Genomic DNA, 19,316 nt, shown 5'->3' on the forward strand with positions numbered 1-19,316 from the left:
TCAGGAAGCCAGGGGTTGAGCTGGGACAGGGTGGCGTGGGGGAGGGGAGGCCGGGCTGCACAGATGCCTCCTGTCCCTGCGGCGGGTTAGAAGTGACTCCACTGTTGGCTCTTCCTCAGTTGAAAGCCGCGGACGCCGACGAGGGCGAGTTTGGGCGTGTGTGGTACCGCATCCTCGACGGTGAGTGGGCCCCCAGGACGGGGCCGCGGGGAGGAATCCGGAACTCCCATGATTCGCACCAAGTGGGGGTGCCCAGGTGACGGCCGTGTCCCCGGAGTCTCTCATGCTCCGGGTGCTTCCCAAAGCCATCACCCTGGCCAGTGGGGCCTTGGAGTCCAGGGCGGCCTCCCCCCGCCCCTTCCCCCGCCCCCCCCAACTCCCCAGGGATGCACTGCCATTGGTTCAGCTAGAATCAGGCCCATCCCTGAGCCGTCACCATGGCGGTGTGACAGTCGCTGACCTGCCCCCCTCTGGAGCCAAGAGTGCATTTCCCTACACAAAGGACATGGGCTGTGTGGAGGAGGGAGGGTCCCCGTGGAAAGTCAGGGGAGGGCACAGAGCCAGCCCTGAGGTGTCCACTGAGCCCCGGACCCAGCACCCACAGGGAGTTGGGTTTTGTGAGAGCCCAGATCCTTCTGCGATTTCTAGAAGGCCTCACGGCACCCGCACCTGTGGGTGTGAGGGTCCAGGGGGACCCCAGGCTTCCCCCGCAGAGAGGGCAGGTGAACGTCTTCCCTGGCCGCCAACTCTGCCAGACCAGGGCCGCAGGAAGCAGAGGTCCCCTGGCCACCGTCACGTCCCCAAGACCTCTGTGCGGAGTCCACCTTCCGACGCTGGCCCCAGGCTGAGCCCGGGCACCTGGTGTGTGCCCCGTGCAGGTAACCACGGCAACAACTTCCAGATCGACGTCAGCAGCGGGCTCCTGATGCGAGGCCCCCGGCCCCTGGACCGCGAGCGGAACTCGTCGCACGTGCTGGTCGTGGAGGCCTACAACCAGGACCTGGGCCCCATGAGGAGCTCTGTCAGGGTGAGGCCAGGGGCGGGCTGGGTGCCGACCGCAGGGCCAGGCCAAGGCTGCAGCTGGACCAAAGATGGCCACCAGTTGTGGCCTGGTGGAGGCAGGGCCACCATGGACTTAGGTGCTAAATGGCATTTGGGGCTGTGGGTTTGGGGAGGGAGCCCAAGTGGACATGTCATTGGGCTGTGAACCCCAGCTGTGGAAGGTCACCGACACAAGTGTCTGTCCCAAGGGATGAAAGAGGGGTCCTCTCCATAGTGACCCCTAGGTCCACGCAGCCCTGGAGCGTGAGCCTGAGAGATCCCTTACAGATGAGGAAACCGAGGCCCCCAGAGCTCTGGCGGAAGATCCAGGCACTGAGCCCACGCCTCTGCGTCCAAGCGCAGTTCCCGTTCCAGTGAAAATGATCCTGACACATTCCAGTGCCCACTCCCAGCTGCCCCTCAGAAATATCCCTTTCTGCCCACCCTCACCTGCACAGCTGAGGCCAAGCCCACCTCACCCTCCCCCATGGTCAAGCACACATGGGCACGGCCCCCGGCCAGGCTGGCCTGCTCCTGTCCACAACTGGGGGATGACCAAGAAGCAGAGGACCTCTCAAGAGGTCCCGATGACGTCCTCAGCTGCTCACCGCCCCTTCCCCGGGCGTGGTGGAAAGTGAGTCAGACCCAGACGTCACCCAGAGCAGAGGGAGACGGGAAAGTGGCAGAGCTGGCAGGGACTTCTGCCCAGAACCGAGTGGCAGAGTCAGCTGTTCCTCTCAGCCATCTCCACCCGCTGCTCCCTCCGCCGGAAACGATGAGCCGAGGCTGACCGAGCCTCCCCCTGTGTGGGGGCGCTGGGGGGACGGCCCCGCCGTGGCCGGCTCCTGGCAGCCTGGCCCCAGGAAGCAGTGGGAAGTCACACCTGAGCGCCTGCAGCCACCTCCACCCCAGGGACTCTGCCCACATGGAAATAGCGCAGGGGTCGATGCCTTGGGTTTTTACACAGCCCAGCGACAGGAGGTCAGACCCAGTTACCTGACTGTGCACCCGGGCAGCCATGTAGCCACACGCCACGAGTGACGGCCAAATGCTCGCTCCCGTGCAGATCAGAACACCCACGCGGGACCGCCCTTGGTGGGGACGGCTTCAGCCACAGAGTGGCGGACATCAGCACAGTGTGGATGGTCCCTGGACCTTGGGCCTCCTGGCCACAGCCCTCCACGTGACCCCCTGGCTCCCGCCCCCCGTCTCCAGGGATCACACCTCTCGATGCCTTGTGACGGCAGATCATTTTAAGGTCCCAACGGTTCAAAACCAAGTACTCGGCAGCACCCCAGGGTGCCGTGTAAAACAGACCAGCCAGGCTGTCCATCAGGGCAGGGTGGGACCCCATGGGACCTGCGGGTCCCTGCGCTCCTCTGTCCCTGAACCCTGAGGAACGAGGACCCCTCCCAGGACCGTGACAGGCGTCTCTCTAAGCACTCCGTGCACTTGAGCCCAGCCCCGCTCAGCAAGAGCCCTATCAGCTCTACGAGCCGCCACTGTTAAGACGGCTGCTTTACAGACAAGGACATTGAGGCAAAGGACAGTGAGCCACTGCCCAGAGTCACCCCACTGTGGGGGTCCAGCCAGGCTTCACCCCCAGACAGTCGGCTCCAGTGTGTTCTTTTAACCACAATGCTGTGCTGACCACTGCACCACACTGCCCCAGGTGGCCCTTCAGTGTAGCTGGAAGCCACCGCCTCACCCCCCCAGAGATAACTTTGGGGTGAGAATTTGGGGCTGGTCCCTGGGATGATATTCAGTGTACACATTCCTGAGAGCCAGGGACTTCCTGTTGACCACGTGTGGACTCCAGTTTGGCCCTACAGTCAATTTCCCAACCGCAGCCACAGAGATGGCTCATGGGGTCCACCCACGTCCTCCAGTTCCTGCCTCAGGGACTAGGAGCAGCCCGGATGAGGCTCGGAGGGAGCTCGGAGTGAGCCGGTCCTTGTGGAGACTGGACGCATGCCTGTCCTGTCCTGTCCTGTCCCTGGGGGTGGTGCAGCCCGGGGGAACGCAGGTGGGTTCTCTGAGCAGCCAGGCAGCCCCCTCCCGCTCAGCAAGAGCCCTGCAGGCCGGTGGCTTTCCTGTGCAGCTGTGTCTCTCGGGTTTGCAAACCACACACCATCTCGCCTCCTGCTTCTCGCTGAAAACAAGGCCGGAACCATCCAGAGCACGGTGGCCTGCGGCCAGGCCCCTTGCCGCCTCCCTCCTCTTCCTCTCCTACCGTCCGACTGGCCCGTTTCTTCCCGGGGCCCTGGTGTCAAGGTTGTTGGAACAAACAGGCTCAGGAAAGGGGAGGTGCACAGTGTGAAAGATGGGTGGTCAGTTTCTGTTTATGGGAAGACCGTTCCCGACACCCCTCCAGGCAGACCCCCCACGCCGCCCGCCCAGGATCTCCCCAGCCAAGTTCTGGGTCAAGTCCGATTTAGAAGGTTCCAGCCTGAGAACAGCTGCGCTCCGCCGTGGGCACGTCAGTTTGCATAGCGGGTTCTCGGTGTCTGAAGATCCAGCTGCCGCTGCAGGGCTGTGGGCACCCTGAGAGCAGCCAAGGGGGAGCCCCCCGCCTCCACGCCCATGTGCCTCTCCTCCCCGCCCCCTGCCCAGAGCCTCCACCCCCAGCCTGCCATTTCTGCCTACAGCAGCCAGGAGACTCTGTGCCCCTACCCACCAGTTCCTGGCCATGCCATGAAGAGCCCCCAGGCTGACCCAAGTGGTGGTGGTCAGCAGATCGAATGCTCTGGGGCTTCCTGTGCCTCAGAGGCCTCTCAGTGTCTGTCGCTGACCACACGTGAAATCCACGCTGAGCCTCGAGGCTCCTTCCCAGTCCCTCCCCACAATTGGCCAGTTTCCAGCCGGCCCTGGCTCGGCTCTGGGACCGGCCCACCCCCAACGTAGAGCCAAGAGCCCTCACCTGGGCGGGTGGGGGCCAGGAGAACCCTGCACTCTTTGCGGCCCTCCCAGTGACTGGCCTTGGGCAAGTCCCTTCCCCTCTCTGAGCTCGTTCCGCCATCTCTGAAAGGAGGCAGGGGCTCTGGGCCTTGGGCGTCCCCTGGGACACACCCTTGTCCTTCCTTCCACTCTGCTCTCTGCCCTGTCCCCACCTGCGCCAAACCTCTCCAGTGGCCCTGTGGTGGGTGGGGTCGTGGGGAGATGGGGCGCCTCTGCCCATGCACTGCGCCCACAGGCGCCTTTAAACAGCCTGATTCTTGCCGTGCGTGACACGCCTGTCCCTGGCGGGCACTGAGGCCGTCTGGGGGAGCTGTGAGGGCAGCTGTTCATATTGCGCAACTCAGAAGGGCCATTGCCTTGGGACCCGGGAAGCAAGCTCCAAGACAGAGATGGCTTGACAGCAGCTAGGAAGAAGGGTCCCCGGGGAGGGTCCGGGGGGATGGGGACCAGGAAGAAAAGCAGCCAGCAAAGTGGCACAGAGGGACATCCCTAGGCCCCAGGGAACTCCAGTGAGAGCCACCAACAGGGCCTGGGGGCCAAGGGGGTCAGTAACCTCCCTGGTGCCTCCGCCCTCCAGGCACTGGTGTCCAGCGCCCCTGGTGCCAGGGCGTGGTTAGTCCTCTCCTAAGTGCCACAGCGTGTGACGATTTTAAAGGGGCCCCATGTCAATGTCCTCTGCCACAGTGGCTGTCACATTCACGTCTCTTCTGCTGCGTGGTTTGGGGTCTGCGTGGGGTCGGGCTCAAGCCCTCCTGGCAGCCCCGGCCCATCTTGTCTCCCTAACGACTCTCGGGTGGCCGTGGCGGGCGCCCTGCAGCAGTGTGGCCGTGTCACAGCTGAGAAACTTGACGGCCCCCAAGAGTCACTCATTAATTAGCCACAGGCCCCACAGGGCCAGCGGCCGGGCCGAGGGTGAGATAAGGTTTATTCCTACACCAGCCGAGTTTGAGCACCGGCCTGGGGCCAGGGCCTGGGGAAGAGGGAGGACACGGTGACCCTCGGGGGCTGCCCGCAGCTGGCCTGGGAGAGCAGAGACCAGCGAGCCAGCCTCGGGGCCTCACCCTGCCCCCCTGACTCGCGCCTGGCCCCGCAGGTGATCGTGTACGTGGAGGACGTCAACGACGAGGCGCCCGTGTTCACGCAGCAGCAGTACAGCCGCCTGGGGCTCCGCGAGACTGCGGGCATAGGGACCTCGGTCATCGTGGTCCGGGCCACGGACCGGGACACTGGTGAGGCTGGTGGCGGGAGCCAGGGAGCCCCGGTGTTCACAGGGACCCTCCCGGCCTGCTCCTGAGGGACCGGTCATCCTCCATGTCTCGGGCTCCCCTGTTCAGGGCTCCCAGGCCAGGGAGGGCCTCCTGGGACAGTCTTGGTCACTCCCCGCCAGATGCCCAGGCCTGAGAGGATTGCCATCAGGGCGTTGTCTCAGTCTCCGGGTGGACAGAGGGGGAGTCACAGCGGGGCAAGGCCAGATGTGTCATCCCAGGACCCAGCTGTTCCCGGCTGGGCAGGACTCGGGGAGGTCAAGAACTGGCCTCAGCCAGCCATTGCCCCAGGCCCCGCAGGGTCACCTGGGGCCTGGCGCTCCCAGGCCTTTCCCAGGCAGCTCCCTTCCTGGTCCAGACAACCTTAAGGTGGCCGAGGGCCTTGAGCCCCAGGGCGGGCTGTGGTCAGCAGTGCATAGTGAGGGACAGAGGACTCCAGGACAGCGCAGGCGGGCTGGGCACTCCTGCCCGGCTCCCCGCCCCCCAGCACCCAGGCTCACCAGCCGCCCACACAGGGCCAGGGGACGGGGCTGGACATTCTTGCTGAATCACTCTCCCTGAAGGGCATGTCCGTGCAGTTCCGGTCACTTACGCTTCTGGGGCCCCACAGCTTTGGGCCTTTGGGGAGAAAACATCAGGAAGCTCGGATGACCCTAAGCAGGCGCGTCCCCCCCAGCTGGGGCTGGCCGCTCTGAGGGGTCTGGGATTCTCCCAAGTGGCTTTATGACCACGGCCTTCCCAGCCCCTTGAGGCCTGTGGACTTGGGAGAAGGAATCCCAGCCCTGGCTCCCTCTCGAATGGTGTGTCCCATGGCCCAGGGACTGGGGGGAGGGGACAGGGAAGACAGAACCGTGCCCTTGGCGTGGAAACCCCAGAGGAACGGAAGGAAGGCTGGGCCACCCCGAGGACCCTGCCTCACCCAACGCTTTCTAGATCAAAGAGACCCCCTGTCTGCCCCAGTGTCCAAGGCGGGGCGAGAACCCGAGTCCCCAGGCCCTAGGGCAGAGCCAGGCCCCTCTGGCACCCCAGAGAGGGGTCAGCGTGTGCCCCGTCCTCTGCCACGTCTCTTGGGACGATCCAGCCACAGAGGTGGGGGCAGTGCACGCAGGGTGGGCCCGCCAGAGTCCCCGCCGCGTCCCTCAGAGGTCGCCACAGAGCACAGCGCCTGTGTCCTCCTGCAGGGGACGGTGGCTTGGTGAACTACCGCATCCTGTCGGGCGCAGAGGGGAAGTTCGAGATTGACGAGAGCACGGGGCTCGTCACCACCGTGGACTACCTGGACTACGAGACCAAGACCAGCTACCTGATGAACGTGTCCGCCACGGACCGGGCGCCCCCCTTCCACCGGGGCTTCTGCAGCGTCCACGTCACCCTGCTCAACGAGCTGGACGAGGCCGTGCAGTTCTCCAACGCCTCCTACGAGGCCGCCATCCTGGAGAACCTGGCCCTGGGCACCGAGATCCTGCGGGTCCAGGCCTACTCCATCGACAACCTCAACCAGATCACCTACCGCTTCGACGCCCACACCAGCGCCCGCGCCAAGGCCCTCTTCAAGATAGACGCCATCACGGTGAGGGCTGGGGCGGGCACGGTGGGCGTTGGCCCCGAGTACCCGGTCCTAAAATAAAAATCAGAAGGTGCAGCTCAGTAGTGGAGCACTCCCGGGTCCCATCCCCGGCACCACAAACACAGAACCTCGGCCAAACAAGCAAACCAAGAGAATCCCCGTGATGTATTTCTTCCCACAGGTAGGGGTGAGAGGGCGTGTGCAGTGAGGCGGCCTGGTGTCCCTCTTGCTAGTGGACAATGAAAGTGTAGCTCCACCCACAGTCACGTCCGGATCCCAGGGCTGCTGAAGGACCGTCCCTCTGACCTTGGCTATGAGAGGGTCCCCATGACCCCCGCCTTGGCCCCTCTTGATCTGTTAGAGCTGCCTGCTCGCGGGGCTCAGGCAGGGTCCTCGCTGCGGCTGACCCACTACCAAGGCCAGCACAGCGCCCTCCCCCAGAGCCGCCCAGGCATCCCAGCAGGAGGCCATAGAAGCAGCTTGGCTGGACCCTGTCTCCAAATAGAATGTAAAAAGGGCTGGGGACGCCGCTCGGTGGTCAACTGGGGTCAACTCCCGGTACAGAAACAAAGCCAACAACCTCCCAGAGTCCGAAACCTCTGCCAACCCCAGAATGCAGGGGCTTTAGGGCCGCCTGGTCAGGCAGACGAGGTCACTACTCATTAACTGGCCCTCCAGCCCTCTCCCCCTACCCCCACCCCCCGAGGGCGAGGGTGAGACACAGCGTTCCAGCCGTGGCCTGGCCTTCCTTGGAGCCCACAGGAGTTGCCTCCGTAGGGCAAAAGATGTCCCTGTCACCCAGGGATTTTGATGGCATCAGGAACTCGTCAGGAACCAGGGCCAAAGACCAGCTCCTAGAACAAAAGCATCCCCCGTCCCCACTGCTGAGGAGCATGCGAGGCTGGAGGAGCTGTGTGCCGGCCGCCAGGGACAGAGGCCAGCGTGTATTTCCTGTGTCCCGATGTCACAGAGCTCGTGCGACCACCTCCTTTCCCCCTCCACCTGGGCCCTTGGGCAGCCCCTCTCCCCCACCTGACCTACTCCGTCTTGGCTTTCCGGTGACTTTTAGGAGAGTCCCTCTTTGGAAACAGGCAGGGATGAGTCACTGCAGTGGTCATGGCTACGAGAGAGTCCCCGCAACCCGGGGGTGTTGGGAACACAGATGAAACGGGCCCTTCCCAGCCTCTGGGAGTCCTCAGGGGACAAGAGAAGGAGGGATACTCGGGGGTGGCCGGCGGCCCAGGGGAAATGTGGAGGAGTGGCCATGGGGACCCCTGGGGACCAAATAGGAGAGTGAGCCCCTCGGCGGGCTGCAGGAGGCCCCGAGGACGGGGTGCGCCTGGGTGGATCAGAGAGGGTGACAGGACTTCAGCCAACAGCCTGGGGGTGCCCCGCGGGCAGGAGGTGGCAGAGTGGCCTGCCTGGGCCTGATGCGGTCACTCACCCCTCGGCCTCCTCCTGCAGGGTGCGATCACCGTCCAGGGCCTCGTGGACCGCGAGAAGGGAGACTTCTACACGTTGACCGTGGTGGCAGACGACGGTGGCCCCAAGGTGGACTCCACTGTGGTGAGTGGGTCCCGGGCCACAGCCCCCAGCACAACCCAACCCAGGACACGTCCCTCCAAGCTGACCAGGTGGTGGGCAAGGGCTGGGCCTTGCTAGCCCAGGGACCACACTGTGACCAAAATGTCACACCCTCCCTGGGCAGCCTGGGCCAGGCAGGGGGCCTCGGACAGGTGGAAGGGTGTGTCCTTGGCGGGCTTGGCGGGAAGTGACCCTCACCATCTGCTTCTGCTTTCTCTTCTTGCTCCCCCTCTGCCTGGCGGTCTGCAGAAGGTGAGTAGCCTGTGGCCTGGCCCCTGCACTGGCCCTTCGGCCTCCCCTTGTGAGAAGACACATGGACCAGCCTGCAGCTGGCTCCTGCTTGACCCCTGATGGTCTTCCAGTCTGTCCACTCTTGCACTTGAGGTCCAGGTCCCTCTTGGGCACATCCCTGCCCCTAGCTCTGGAGTCCCCTTGGGATCCTGGGATGAGGCACACTAACAAAGAGTACCTGGGACACACCAAGGAAGGGACACGGAGGCCTCACCCCAGTTTTGCTCCTCGCTGGCTGTGTGACGCGGGCAAGCTGCTTGACCTCTCTGAGCTTCCTCGCTTAGAGTCTAAAATGAGGTTGCAGGACAGCGCTGCGTCCTCAGAGAATGCAGTGAGGTGGCCGGACCCCCACAGGAACCCTCTCGTTGGCTGGCCTGCGAGGGGTTTGACATGGTGGTCTGTCCTGACGTCCCAGCTGCCCCACTGGTGGAGGAGTGTGTGAGCTGGGGGTGTGGCCAGGGGTGCTCTGGGAGGCAGCTGTGGGCACGGCTGAGTGGCCACCCAGGACCCAGACTGGGAAGCCGAGCGGGGCACCTGGGGAGGGTGGTTGGAGGGGCTCTGGCCTCGGGGAGGAGCGGGGGGAAGCTCAGTCTGCAGGTGGGGTGGGGACAGCCAGGGAGGCCACCTGAGAGGCCCCCGCGGTGGCCCTGAGAACCCCGGATCAGAGCCCTCTGAAACCACAACCTGAGGGGTGGACGCCGACCCGGGTCCAGCTGAGGGCCCAGCACAGCCACTTGGGGCCTCCGACCTGCAGCTCCCTGGAGGCGGCCGGCTTTGGTGGCCCAGGGTGTGGCTTGGCGGTGCCAAAGGCCACCATCCCCAGGGTCAGCGGGGCCAGTGAGGCTTCCACCAGCTCCCAGCAGACCCCTCGTTCCCTGGGGTCCCCGAAGGCCATCAGGGAGCAAAGCTTTCCGTGGTGGGCAGCAGGTGGGCCTGTGTCCTGCGGGTCCTGGCCTCACCCGGCTGCCCTCGGCTCTCCGTGTCACGAGGAGGGGCATCGAGGCAGCAGGGCTCTGGGGGCTCTCGCGGGCCCCAGCCACGCCTCCCCCGGGTCCCCGCAGTGGCTCAGCCCTTCCAGGAAGCAGGCCACCCCTGCTCTGCCTGGCTTCCTCTCAGGCTCCGGAGCTGCCCCAGATGCTCAGCCCTGGGAGCCCCAAAGGCCCTTTGAGGTACTGGGGCGGAGGCACTGGGAGGGGCCCTTAGAAAGTGCCACCATTTCCTCCAGAAGCCAGACCGCAGCTCACCTCCACCTGACTCCGCCCTGGGAGCGGGGAGCAGACAGGAAGGAGTGGGCTTGTGGGGTGGCTCTGCCGTAGGAGCTCCTAACCCCCTCAGGTCCTCAGGGCCTGGGAGGGAGCCAGGGCTCACGGGGCCAGGAGGGGAGACAGGCTCTGCCCGACTCCTATGGGCCAACTCCCTTCCACTAGGTCCAGCAGCTCCTTCACTCCAACTGGGCGGGGGCATAGGGGAACAGCATGTGCAAAGTCCCTGTGGTGTGAGGAAGCATGACCAGTCTAAGGCCTTGACTAGCGTGAGGGATTTAGGAGGGCTCAGACCACAGGAGACCTTGTTGGGTTTTGCCCCCAAAACAATAGATATTCCCATTTCACAGGTCAACGGACTGGGGCTTAGGGACTTCAAGGAACAAACTCTCTAACCAAAATTCATGACAGATTGACAGTCTCATGGAGGGAAGGCATGAACATCTGTAGACAGGAAGTGGGACCAGGGACCCCTAGGTACCACCCCTTAACTTCCTGGTTCCTGGGTTATTCTTCCCAGCATTCCTCCCAGGGTGGTAGGTATTCTCATCCCAACTTCCAGTCAAGGAAATAGAAAACCAGAGAGGTTGAGTAACTTTCCAAACTCACGCAGCTACTGAGCAGTGGAGTTGGTCCTGACAGCTGCCTAAAGACATGGGAGGGGGCTAGAACCAAGAAGCAGCGAGACCTGATTCAGAGAGAGGGTGCAGGGAGGTCCTCTGCAGCAGGCGGGGGCTGCTCAGCCGGTCACTGTGGGAGCCCCTGAACCCCAGCCCCCGTGGGGAGGAGAAGGAGAGGAGATGCCGGGCAAGGTGCGGGAGGAGGCCCGGCCCAAGATTCTGAGCTTCCTTCCCACCTCGTCCCTGTCAATGAACCCAAGGACACCTGTGGTCCTGGCCGCGGCCTGTGCCTTCCCAGGGTCTGTCCTCACCGCCGGCCTCCTCCCTGGCTCACAGTCCCTGCCTCCCCTACAGGCTCTGGCTCATCCGCAGGGCCCCGTGCTGGCACCTGACAGTTGGGAATTCATCTCCCTCCCCCACTCGCCCTCCCCCCTGCTGGGGCCACCCAGCCACCTCAGCCCCCTCCTGCTCCTGGGCCCCGTTCCCTCCCTCGAACCCAGTGTAGAGGCCCAGCCTCTGGCCATGGGATGGTCTCCACCCGCCCACACATAATTTTCCTCTTTAATTTTTCTGACTCATCAACTGAGTTCACTTTTAAAAATGTGATTCCTTGTTTCTCTGACAAACAGGAAGCTATGTCCACGGCAGGCAGTGCCCAGCCCGCCTCGGCCTGCATCAGCTTCCCAGTGCCCCTCCCTGTGCCCTCCAAGAGGCCCCTCGCCCCCTCCCCCGCTCTCCTGCCTGTCACTGAGCGCGGGTGGCCCACCCCAGGCAGCTAGGAGCAATGGCTTCCCGGCCCCCTGGGACGGTCAGGCCCGGCTGGGCAGGTTCCAGAACTGGCAGGAGGCTGGGCCTCCCTGGCCCACATGGCGCTCGGGCGTGTGAGGCTAGGGAGGGAGGGAGGTGACGGCTCTGACTGTGTGCACCGCCAGGTCCACATCACTGTGCTGGACGAGAATGACAACAGCCCCCGGTTTGACTTGACCTCCGACTCAGCGGTCAGCGTGCCCGAGGACTGCCCCGTGGGCCAGCGAGTGGCCACGGTCAAGGCCCGCGACCCTGATGCCGGCAGCAATGGGCAGGTGGGTGTCCCCTGCTGTCAGCAGGGCCCCCCTCCCCCCGCTGCTGTCCGGCCACTCACCACCAAGCAAGAGGAGGCCAGGCCGTGGACTCCCACCTCCCCCTGCTGGCTCCTGGCCACTGCGCTGACGTCCCCCGGCCCCGACCCTGTCCCTGTTTTCCCAGAGCCTCAGCCACTCCTGCATCAGACTCTGTCCTGCTGGACACAGAGCCCAGGCCCCTGGGCCTGGCCCGGCCGCCTCTCCTCCCCACCCCACCCCTCACCCTGGCTCCTCCAACAGGTGGTCTTCTCCCTGGCCTCCGGCAACGTCGCCGGGGCCTTTGAGATCATCACCACCAACGACTCCATCGGCGAAGTGTTCGTGGCCAGGCCCCTGGACAGAGAGGAGCTGGACCTCTACATCCTCAAGGTGGGGACTGGCCCGGCCCCAGGACTGGTCACTAATGACCTAGAAGGGAACTCAACCGTCATCACCCTGTGGTCAGCGTCCCTGCTGTGCCCGGCACCGTGGGGCAGGCTGCACCTCTCGGGGCCAAGAGCAGTGGGCCCTGGGGGGGAGGACCCTGGGCTCCCAGGCAGAGGAGCTGGGGGCTCCGTCTGCCGTAAGAGCCCGGAGCAAGCCGGTGGAGCCCGGAGAGTCCGACTCCTCCCCAGACACAGCGTGGCTCAGGAGAGTCGCTTGCTGTGGCCGGCCTCAGTTTACCCACATGAAATGGGCACAAGAGCCTCCACCTGGCTGCCTCCGCCCCAGTGAGAAGCAGAGCAGGAGCCTGGGCGGCTGGTACTGCTGACTGCGGTGGCCAGCCTGCTGCACGTCACCTACCGCGGCCACACAGCCACGGGGCACCACGGAGGCTCCATGGTCAGGCCCCCGGTGCTGGCAGGAGGTCGGCCCAGGCTCCACTGTTTGCCAGAGACAGACTGAGTGCATGGGGTAGAGGCCCTGGAGGCCAAAGCAAGGAGCCCGGTGTCAGGTCCCAGACCTGGGGTCGTGGTCAGGTGCTGGACCAGTCCAGACCACAGGCGGGGCAGGAGGCGGGGACGACTGCGGCACCTCGAGTGAGATTCCCCATGAGTCCCCAAGTCTGGCCAAGTCTGGACCAGGGGCCTCTGCAGCCTGGGGCAGGCGCTGGAGGGAGCGCCCGGGGCTGGCCAGGCCAGGACGGTCAGGGATGGGTCAGCCTCTGCTCCTTCCCCCAACACTTCAGCCCTGACTCCAGCCCTTCTCCCCGCAGGTTGTGGCTTCTGACCGTGGCACCCCACCACGGAGGAAGGACCACGTCCTGCAGGTGACCATCTTGGATGTGAATGACAACCCTCCAGTCATTGAAAGCGCCTTTGGATATAATGTCAGTGTCAACGAGGTAAGGGGACCCTGAGCTGACCTCCAGAGTGGACAGTGGAGAGAGCTGACCATGAAGCCCCCGTTTAAATGTCCCCCTGGCCGCCTGCCCCTCACATCTCAGGACTGGAGCGCGGGTTCCTCCATAATGACACCCCTAATGTTCAGCCTGGTGATGGAGCTCAGTGTCTGTGTGAGCAGGGGAGGAGAGGAGAAGAGGGAAAGAAGTAAGCGTCCTCTTACCCAACAGGAGGCTCAGGTTCACGCTGGACAGCTGTTTCTCAGAATCATGCATTTAGCCAGGCACAGCGGCACATGCCTGTGATCTTAGCAATTTGGGAGGCTGAGGCAGGAGGATTGAAAGTTTGAGGCCAGCCTCAGCAACCTAGCAAGGCTCTAAGCAACTTAGCAAGACCCTTTTCTCTACATAAAACATAAAAAGGGGCTGGGGACGTGGCTCAGTGGTTAATGCCCCTGGGCTCAAGTTCCTCTGATAGCAAAAAAGAATGTTTTTAATTAATAAATAAACAGTGCATTTAATAGCTGGCCCTAAGTTGGGGCCACTCGGGGAGAATGTTGGCCCGGGCACTGTGGGCATCACGCCAGGTGGATGTTCATGAGGGCAGGTGGCCTAGGGCAGAGCCCAGCGCCCAGATGCCCATGGTCCAGGCCACCTGCCCTGCAGGTCAGATTCCTCATCTGTAAACGAGGAGGGTCCAGGGTCCTACCTGGCAGGGCTGGGGCCCATTCGGTCAGCGAGTGTGGGACCCAGCACATAGCAGGTGCCCGCAGACTGTCCGCCCCTCGTCCTCTGGTGTAGACCAGAGCTGCAGGGCAGGCCGCTGCTCCGCGTGCCCGTGATCCACTTGGCCCCTGAGGCCTTGAACCTGGAGTGACCACTGTCCTGCTCTCCTCCCAGAACGTGGGCGGGGGCACCGCTGTGGTCCAGGTGAGAGCCGCGGACCGCGACACCGGGATCAACAGTGTCCTGTCCTATTACATCACCGAGGGCAACGAGGACATGACCTTCCGCATGGACCGCATCAGCGGGGAGATCGCCACGCGGCCCGCCCCGCCTGACCGGGAGCGCCAGGGCTTCTACCACCTGGTGGTCACCGTGGAGGACGAGGGCACCCCGCCGCTGTCGGTGAGCCCAGCACGCTGCGCGGGGTGGGGAGCGCCCTCCTCCTGCCTTTGGCCGGCCAGGGCAGTCCTGATGCAGGGCGGCCGGGTGCCCAGCGTGGGCAGGGTGTCACCAGAGTCCGCAGTGGCTCTGAGCCACCGTCCGTCCTGAGCTTGGCCTTGGGGCTGGGTTCAGTCCCCCCCTTGGCCTGCCTGTGCTGCGGGGCCACGTTGCGCCGGTCGTGGTGCCTGGTGGGAAGGCGTCCCACACCGTTGCCTGACATCGTGTTGGGGTGACACCTGGCAACACGCCAGGCTGGAGGGCTGGTGTCCGCGGTCCACTCTGGTGCGCCAGGGGGCAGGCACAGGTGTCCACGGCTTGCCAGGCTGGTCGGGGGGTGCAGGCTGGGGACTGGTCGGTAGTGGTGCCGGGCTGGGCCGCCCTGGTGGCTTGTAAGTTGAGAGCGGGGGCTTTGGAGTGGCCGCCCTGGGCGCTGGCCGTTGACGCGAGAGTCAGAACCTTCCGGAGTCTCGGTCTCATCGTCTGCGGCAGGTGGAGAACGGCGACCTCTTGGGGGAAGGGGTTGGCTCGTGTCTGTGGAGGCGCGTGGTCAGCCGTGCGAGGGAGATGGTGTCAGCGGTCACTCGCTGCAGTGACACTGCGCTGCAAGCCGGACACACGGAGGCCTCGGGCAGCCAAGCTCTTGAGTCCCTCCTGCAGGCCGCCAGCCACGCAGGCCGGCGGGCCAGTCCCCGGGGTCGCGGCTGGGCTGGTTCCGGTACAGGCTGGCGCTCAGCTGGGGTGGCCGGGCCACTCCTCCAGCAGGCAGCCGGTCCTGTCCTAGGAGGGAGCCGAGCACAGGCACACACGGGCTCGGGAGCGTCCGGCTTGGAGCTGGCGCAGGGACCCTTCTGCGGGCTTCTCCTGGCCAACGCAAGTCCCAGGGCAGCCTAGACACGGGGGTCAGGCAGTGAAGGACCGCGGAGGCCGTGGATACGGGGAGGGGCAGAGATTGGACACAGCGTTGCCATCTGTCCCCCTGGCGACCCGATTGTAAACGAGGCCTGGGCTTTGTGTCTCTCGGTTCCCGACAAGTGACCGTGAGGTGGCTTCCCACTTGTCCACAGCTCCGGGGGAGAGGGTCAGAGCGGGCCTGGGCTGGGCTCTTTGTCTGGAGTATCTCTGGGGCAGCGGTTGGAATTGGGCTAATAATCCCAGGAATGGGACTGATCCGGGATTAGGGCTGCCCAGTATCACTGCTAATTACCTCAGCTGTTCACACAGGGACACATTTATAGGACACTTCCTGGGGGCCGGGGTGACGCAGGCAGGGGATCTTCTCTTGTGGTGACAGTCTTGACAAAACTCTTCCCTACCCATACCCGGCTTCAGGGTGGCTGTGAATCATCTTGGTCACCCCTCTAATAGCGCGCAGAGATGTGTTTGGCTGTGAGTAACAGACAACGATGAAGTCATAAATCAGAACGCAATTTCTCACATAGTCTCTGGAGAGAATTTCAAATGCTGATTTCATGCCCAGTGATGCCACAGTTCATGTTTCTTAGATTTTTCCTCCTGTTGTAATATAGCTGCTATGGCTCCAGCCATCATGCCAGCATTTAAGGCAGAAAAATGACAACAAGACAAAGAGCTATGCCTGCCACTTCGACCCCCTTATCAGGAAAGGGAAAGGTTTCCCGGGACCAGCCTCCAGTGCCCTGCTATGTCTTATTGGCCAGAAGTGGGTCACACAGACACCCTAGCTCCAAGGGAGGTTGGATCAAATAAGGGACAGGATTGTCACCATTGGCTTACTACTTAGGAGCCAAATATATCACTGCCCCAAACATAGACAGAATTCTGCTAGTGAGGAGGGGTAGAGAATAGATTTGGGGTGGGCCCCTGACAGTCCTTCCTGGTGCTGAGGCACACGCCCCACCCCACCCCCGTGGCCCTGAAGGGCAGGAAGGTACCGGGTGGAATGCTGCGGTGCAGACGGTCCCTGAGGAACTTGGGACTGGTTCCTGCGGTCAGAGAGTTTCCAGCTGTTGGCCGGACCCTCTGCAGAGACCCCTCCAGCCCCAGAGGGACCCCAAGTCCCCCTCCGCACATTCCAGCCCCTGACCTCCATCCCTCTGTGGATCAGCGCTCCGCCGTGCTGGCTCCCTGGTGAGGTGACGTCCGCCCTCCTCATCAGTCCGCACCCTCTCCCCGTGGCCCCCAAACCGCCTTCCCGCAGCCAGATGGGCAGGGGGGCTTTGAGGCCTCCTGGCTGCGTGACGGAGAGCGGGGCTTTCTCCACGAGGGAGGGGCTGCCATGCAGATGGAGCGCGGAAGGCTGGGGAGGGCTTCCTGGGGGACAGCACCCGGCCAGGTGAGCCAAGGAGGGCAGCGTGCTCTGGCCGGGGGTCAGCCTGAACCGAGACCCAAGTGTGGCAGTCACCGAGGAGGGTCCTGGGAGCACGGGGTCAGGCCCAGGCAGCGTGAGAGCAGAGGGCAGGACCCTGCCTGTGCGGCCTCCATGTCAAGGTGACGTTCTTGAGAGCCAGTCCCACTACCTGCCCAGGAGGCTGCTGCTCCCCGTGGCCTCGCTGGGCCAGGGCGGGGATGGGCAGAAGCTGGCAGGCCAGGGCCCCAGAATCTGCCAGGGTTGGCATTTGCTTCCGAGGAGCACTGTCCCTCCACAGACAGAGCCACGCAGGAGGCCACCGAGAGCCAGGCCCTTCTCTGCCGCTGGGCAGTGTCACTGGATGTGTGTCAGAGAGGAGCGGGAGGGCCGAGCCCGCTGGAGGGGCGAGCCTGAGCAGCACCCGCCGTCCCCCAGAGTCCAGGGGGTCACGGGGTCTGATGGGGAGGGCAGCGGTGCCCGCGCGGATCTGCTCAGAGGCGTCAGCAGGTCCTCTTGCCACCCGAAGCTACTGCCTGGTGTCAAGTCCGTCCTTACTGGCAGAGGAGCAGCCTGGCCCGGGACAAGGGTGTGAACGAGCCACTCATTCCTTCATTCGTCCAGTACCAGGAAGCCCGGAGCGCGCAGCGGGCGGGGAGTGGCCGCGGAACTGAATCGAGACTGACCTGCTGACCTGCTGGGGGCTCAGAGCCGGGGCCAGGAGCGCTCTCTGGGGGAGGGGTCATTTGCGTTCTTGTCGTAAAGGGCGGAGGGCGTCTAAGCCCAGGGCCTGGGGTCTCTGCCAAGAGCTCCCCCCACGGAATCCTCCATCTGACCCCCTCCCGTCCTCTACCCCCTCCCGCCCCCCCCCCCAGTTTCCTGAGAGCCTGACATTCCTGCAAACAGCCCCGTCTCCGCCCCGCCCTCAGCCCCCGTCACCAGGCCTGGAACAGCGGGCCACAGGGGCATCCGGGCCAGCCCCCCGCCTGCCACACCATACCTCACCGTGGGACCAGGGGTGTCATTGCACCACCGTGGCCTCCAGCCAGCTGCAGGCCTCGGGCAGGGAGGCCAGGATCGGGGGAAGAGGTCTAGGTGGCCATCAGGGAGGCTGGGCACAAGGAAGGGCTGGGCCCCTGGAGGAAGGATGGAAGGCAGCCAGGAGGTCAGGGCGGAGCCCAGCCTCAGGCGCACCACCGCCGGCGGTGGGAAGGAGGAAGGGCCTCAGCCCCTGCCCCGTAGTCAGAGCCAGCGGAGACACCTTCCCAGAGAGCAGACCTGGCCTCTCAGGCTAGTGGGCACCTGCGGACACTGCCTGTCCTCGTGCACAGGCCGCAGCAGTGACAGTCTGGGAGCGGGGACACTGCCCTTGGCGCTCGCCTCAGGCTCAGGGCTCTCTGCTCCTTGAGCTTGGCCCCTGTGCCGCTGTGAACCCGGCTTCCTTGGCTGGAGTCCAGGGGACTCCCTCTGCCTTTTCCTGCGTTCAGGTCTTGTGGGCCGGCCCTGTCCTGCCCAGAGAGAGTGACCAGACTCCTGCCGCTTGGGGGATGTTCTGCAGCTGCTCACATACGGTGCCTACAGCCGCTGAGCTCCTCCGGGAGACCCTACAGCTGAGGGCTGCTCCCTTCCCGGCCCTGGTGCAAACAAGTAGGGTGCATGGGCCCCGGGCCTTCCAGGGGTCCCGTGGCTTCATAGCTGCCAGGCAGAAAGTGGGTAGCGGGACCTGATGCAGAAGGGTCTTCCAGACCCGTGAAGAGAAGGCTCGGGTCAGGGCAGGCAGAGAACAGATGGAAACCTTTCTGCTGGGACGTGGTGTAGAGCCACGGATGTTTGGGCACAGGTTTGTCTCCCAGGACACTGGTGGGTGCTATAGGCCAGTTCAAGGAGCAGGCCATGCCAGGCCGTGGCCTATAAAGCCATTTGATTCGGTGACGGGAAGGAGCACAGGCCTGGGAAGCAGGAGACCCAAGCATTAGTCCCACCTTTCACTGGTTTTGACAAGATGCAAGTCTTTTAGAACCTCTGTTTCCCAATGCACGAGTGGAGGTGAAAATGTTTTGGAGGCACAGAATATTATAACAGAAAAAGCAAAACATGGCACACATGCTGCAACTTGCTTTTCCTACGCCCAGGGCAGGCATTGCTAGCCAATCTCCGCACTTTCTCACTAAGCTACGTTAGGACCTCACAACCCTTTGGCTGCATAATCCAGGAGCCGTCCCAAGAGATCAGAATTGTGAAACAGGATGAAACGCCTGTTCTCATGCTGCACAAGCTCAGGCATTATTGCCACTGAGGTGATCCTACCCGGTTCAGATATGGCTGCTAGGAGCCAGAGTTGGTGGAAAGCCAGACGTGGCCCTGCCAACGCGAGTGGTCCCGCAGACACCTGGCATTCTGGCTCAGCCGCCACCCGGTGGCTACGGATCGGGTTGTCAGTTTTGCAGCCGGGTCCAAAGGCTGGACAGGTCTTGGGCCCCACCCTCCTGGAACTCACGGAATAGCTAAGGACTCAGGGTCACACCCCAACACCCCTGGGGGGCAGCGATGCAAAGCAGAGCATGGCCAGGGGACAGGCCCCACGGTCGGGCTCTCTGGACGGAGGCACGCACTCCACTGAGAGGGCTTTGACCCAGCGCCGTGGCTGGCAGCCCTGGTTCCTCTTTTGCCGACTGCGGTTCTTTGAGCAAATCTTAGCCCAGCCCCCACGCAGCCAGGCCAGCTGCGGAGGGTTCCAGCTCCGCCCAGGAAGTCCTCCTCTGGGAGGCAGGGACTGACAGGACAGGACCCCTGCAG

General features: G+C 63.9%; 1 protein-coding gene across 1 annotated transcript in view; it reads left to right on the top strand.

Moving 5' to 3' along the window:
- The window catches only part of Cdh23 (cadherin related 23), a 335,818-nt gene that overhangs the window by 256,814 nt on the left and 59,688 nt on the right, over positions 1–19,316 (top strand). Inside the window, exons 28-37 of the mRNA XM_077105309.1 lie at positions 120–180; positions 879–1,027; positions 5,093–5,228; positions 6,446–6,834; positions 8,296–8,397; positions 8,665–8,667; positions 11,521–11,670; positions 11,950–12,078; positions 12,905–13,033; positions 13,931–14,158. Coding sequence (XP_076961424.1) covers positions 120–180; positions 879–1,027; positions 5,093–5,228; positions 6,446–6,834; positions 8,296–8,397; positions 8,665–8,667; positions 11,521–11,670; positions 11,950–12,078; positions 12,905–13,033; positions 13,931–14,158 — 1,476 coding nt within the window. The remainder of the gene's footprint in view (positions 1–119; positions 181–878; positions 1,028–5,092; positions 5,229–6,445; positions 6,835–8,295; positions 8,398–8,664; positions 8,668–11,520; positions 11,671–11,949; positions 12,079–12,904; positions 13,034–13,930; positions 14,159–19,316) is intronic.

Source organism: Callospermophilus lateralis, chromosome 15, assembly GCF_048772815.1.
Source record: "Callospermophilus lateralis isolate mCalLat2 chromosome 15, mCalLat2.hap1, whole genome shotgun sequence".
Lineage (NCBI taxonomy): Eukaryota > Metazoa > Chordata > Mammalia > Rodentia > Sciuridae > Callospermophilus > Callospermophilus lateralis.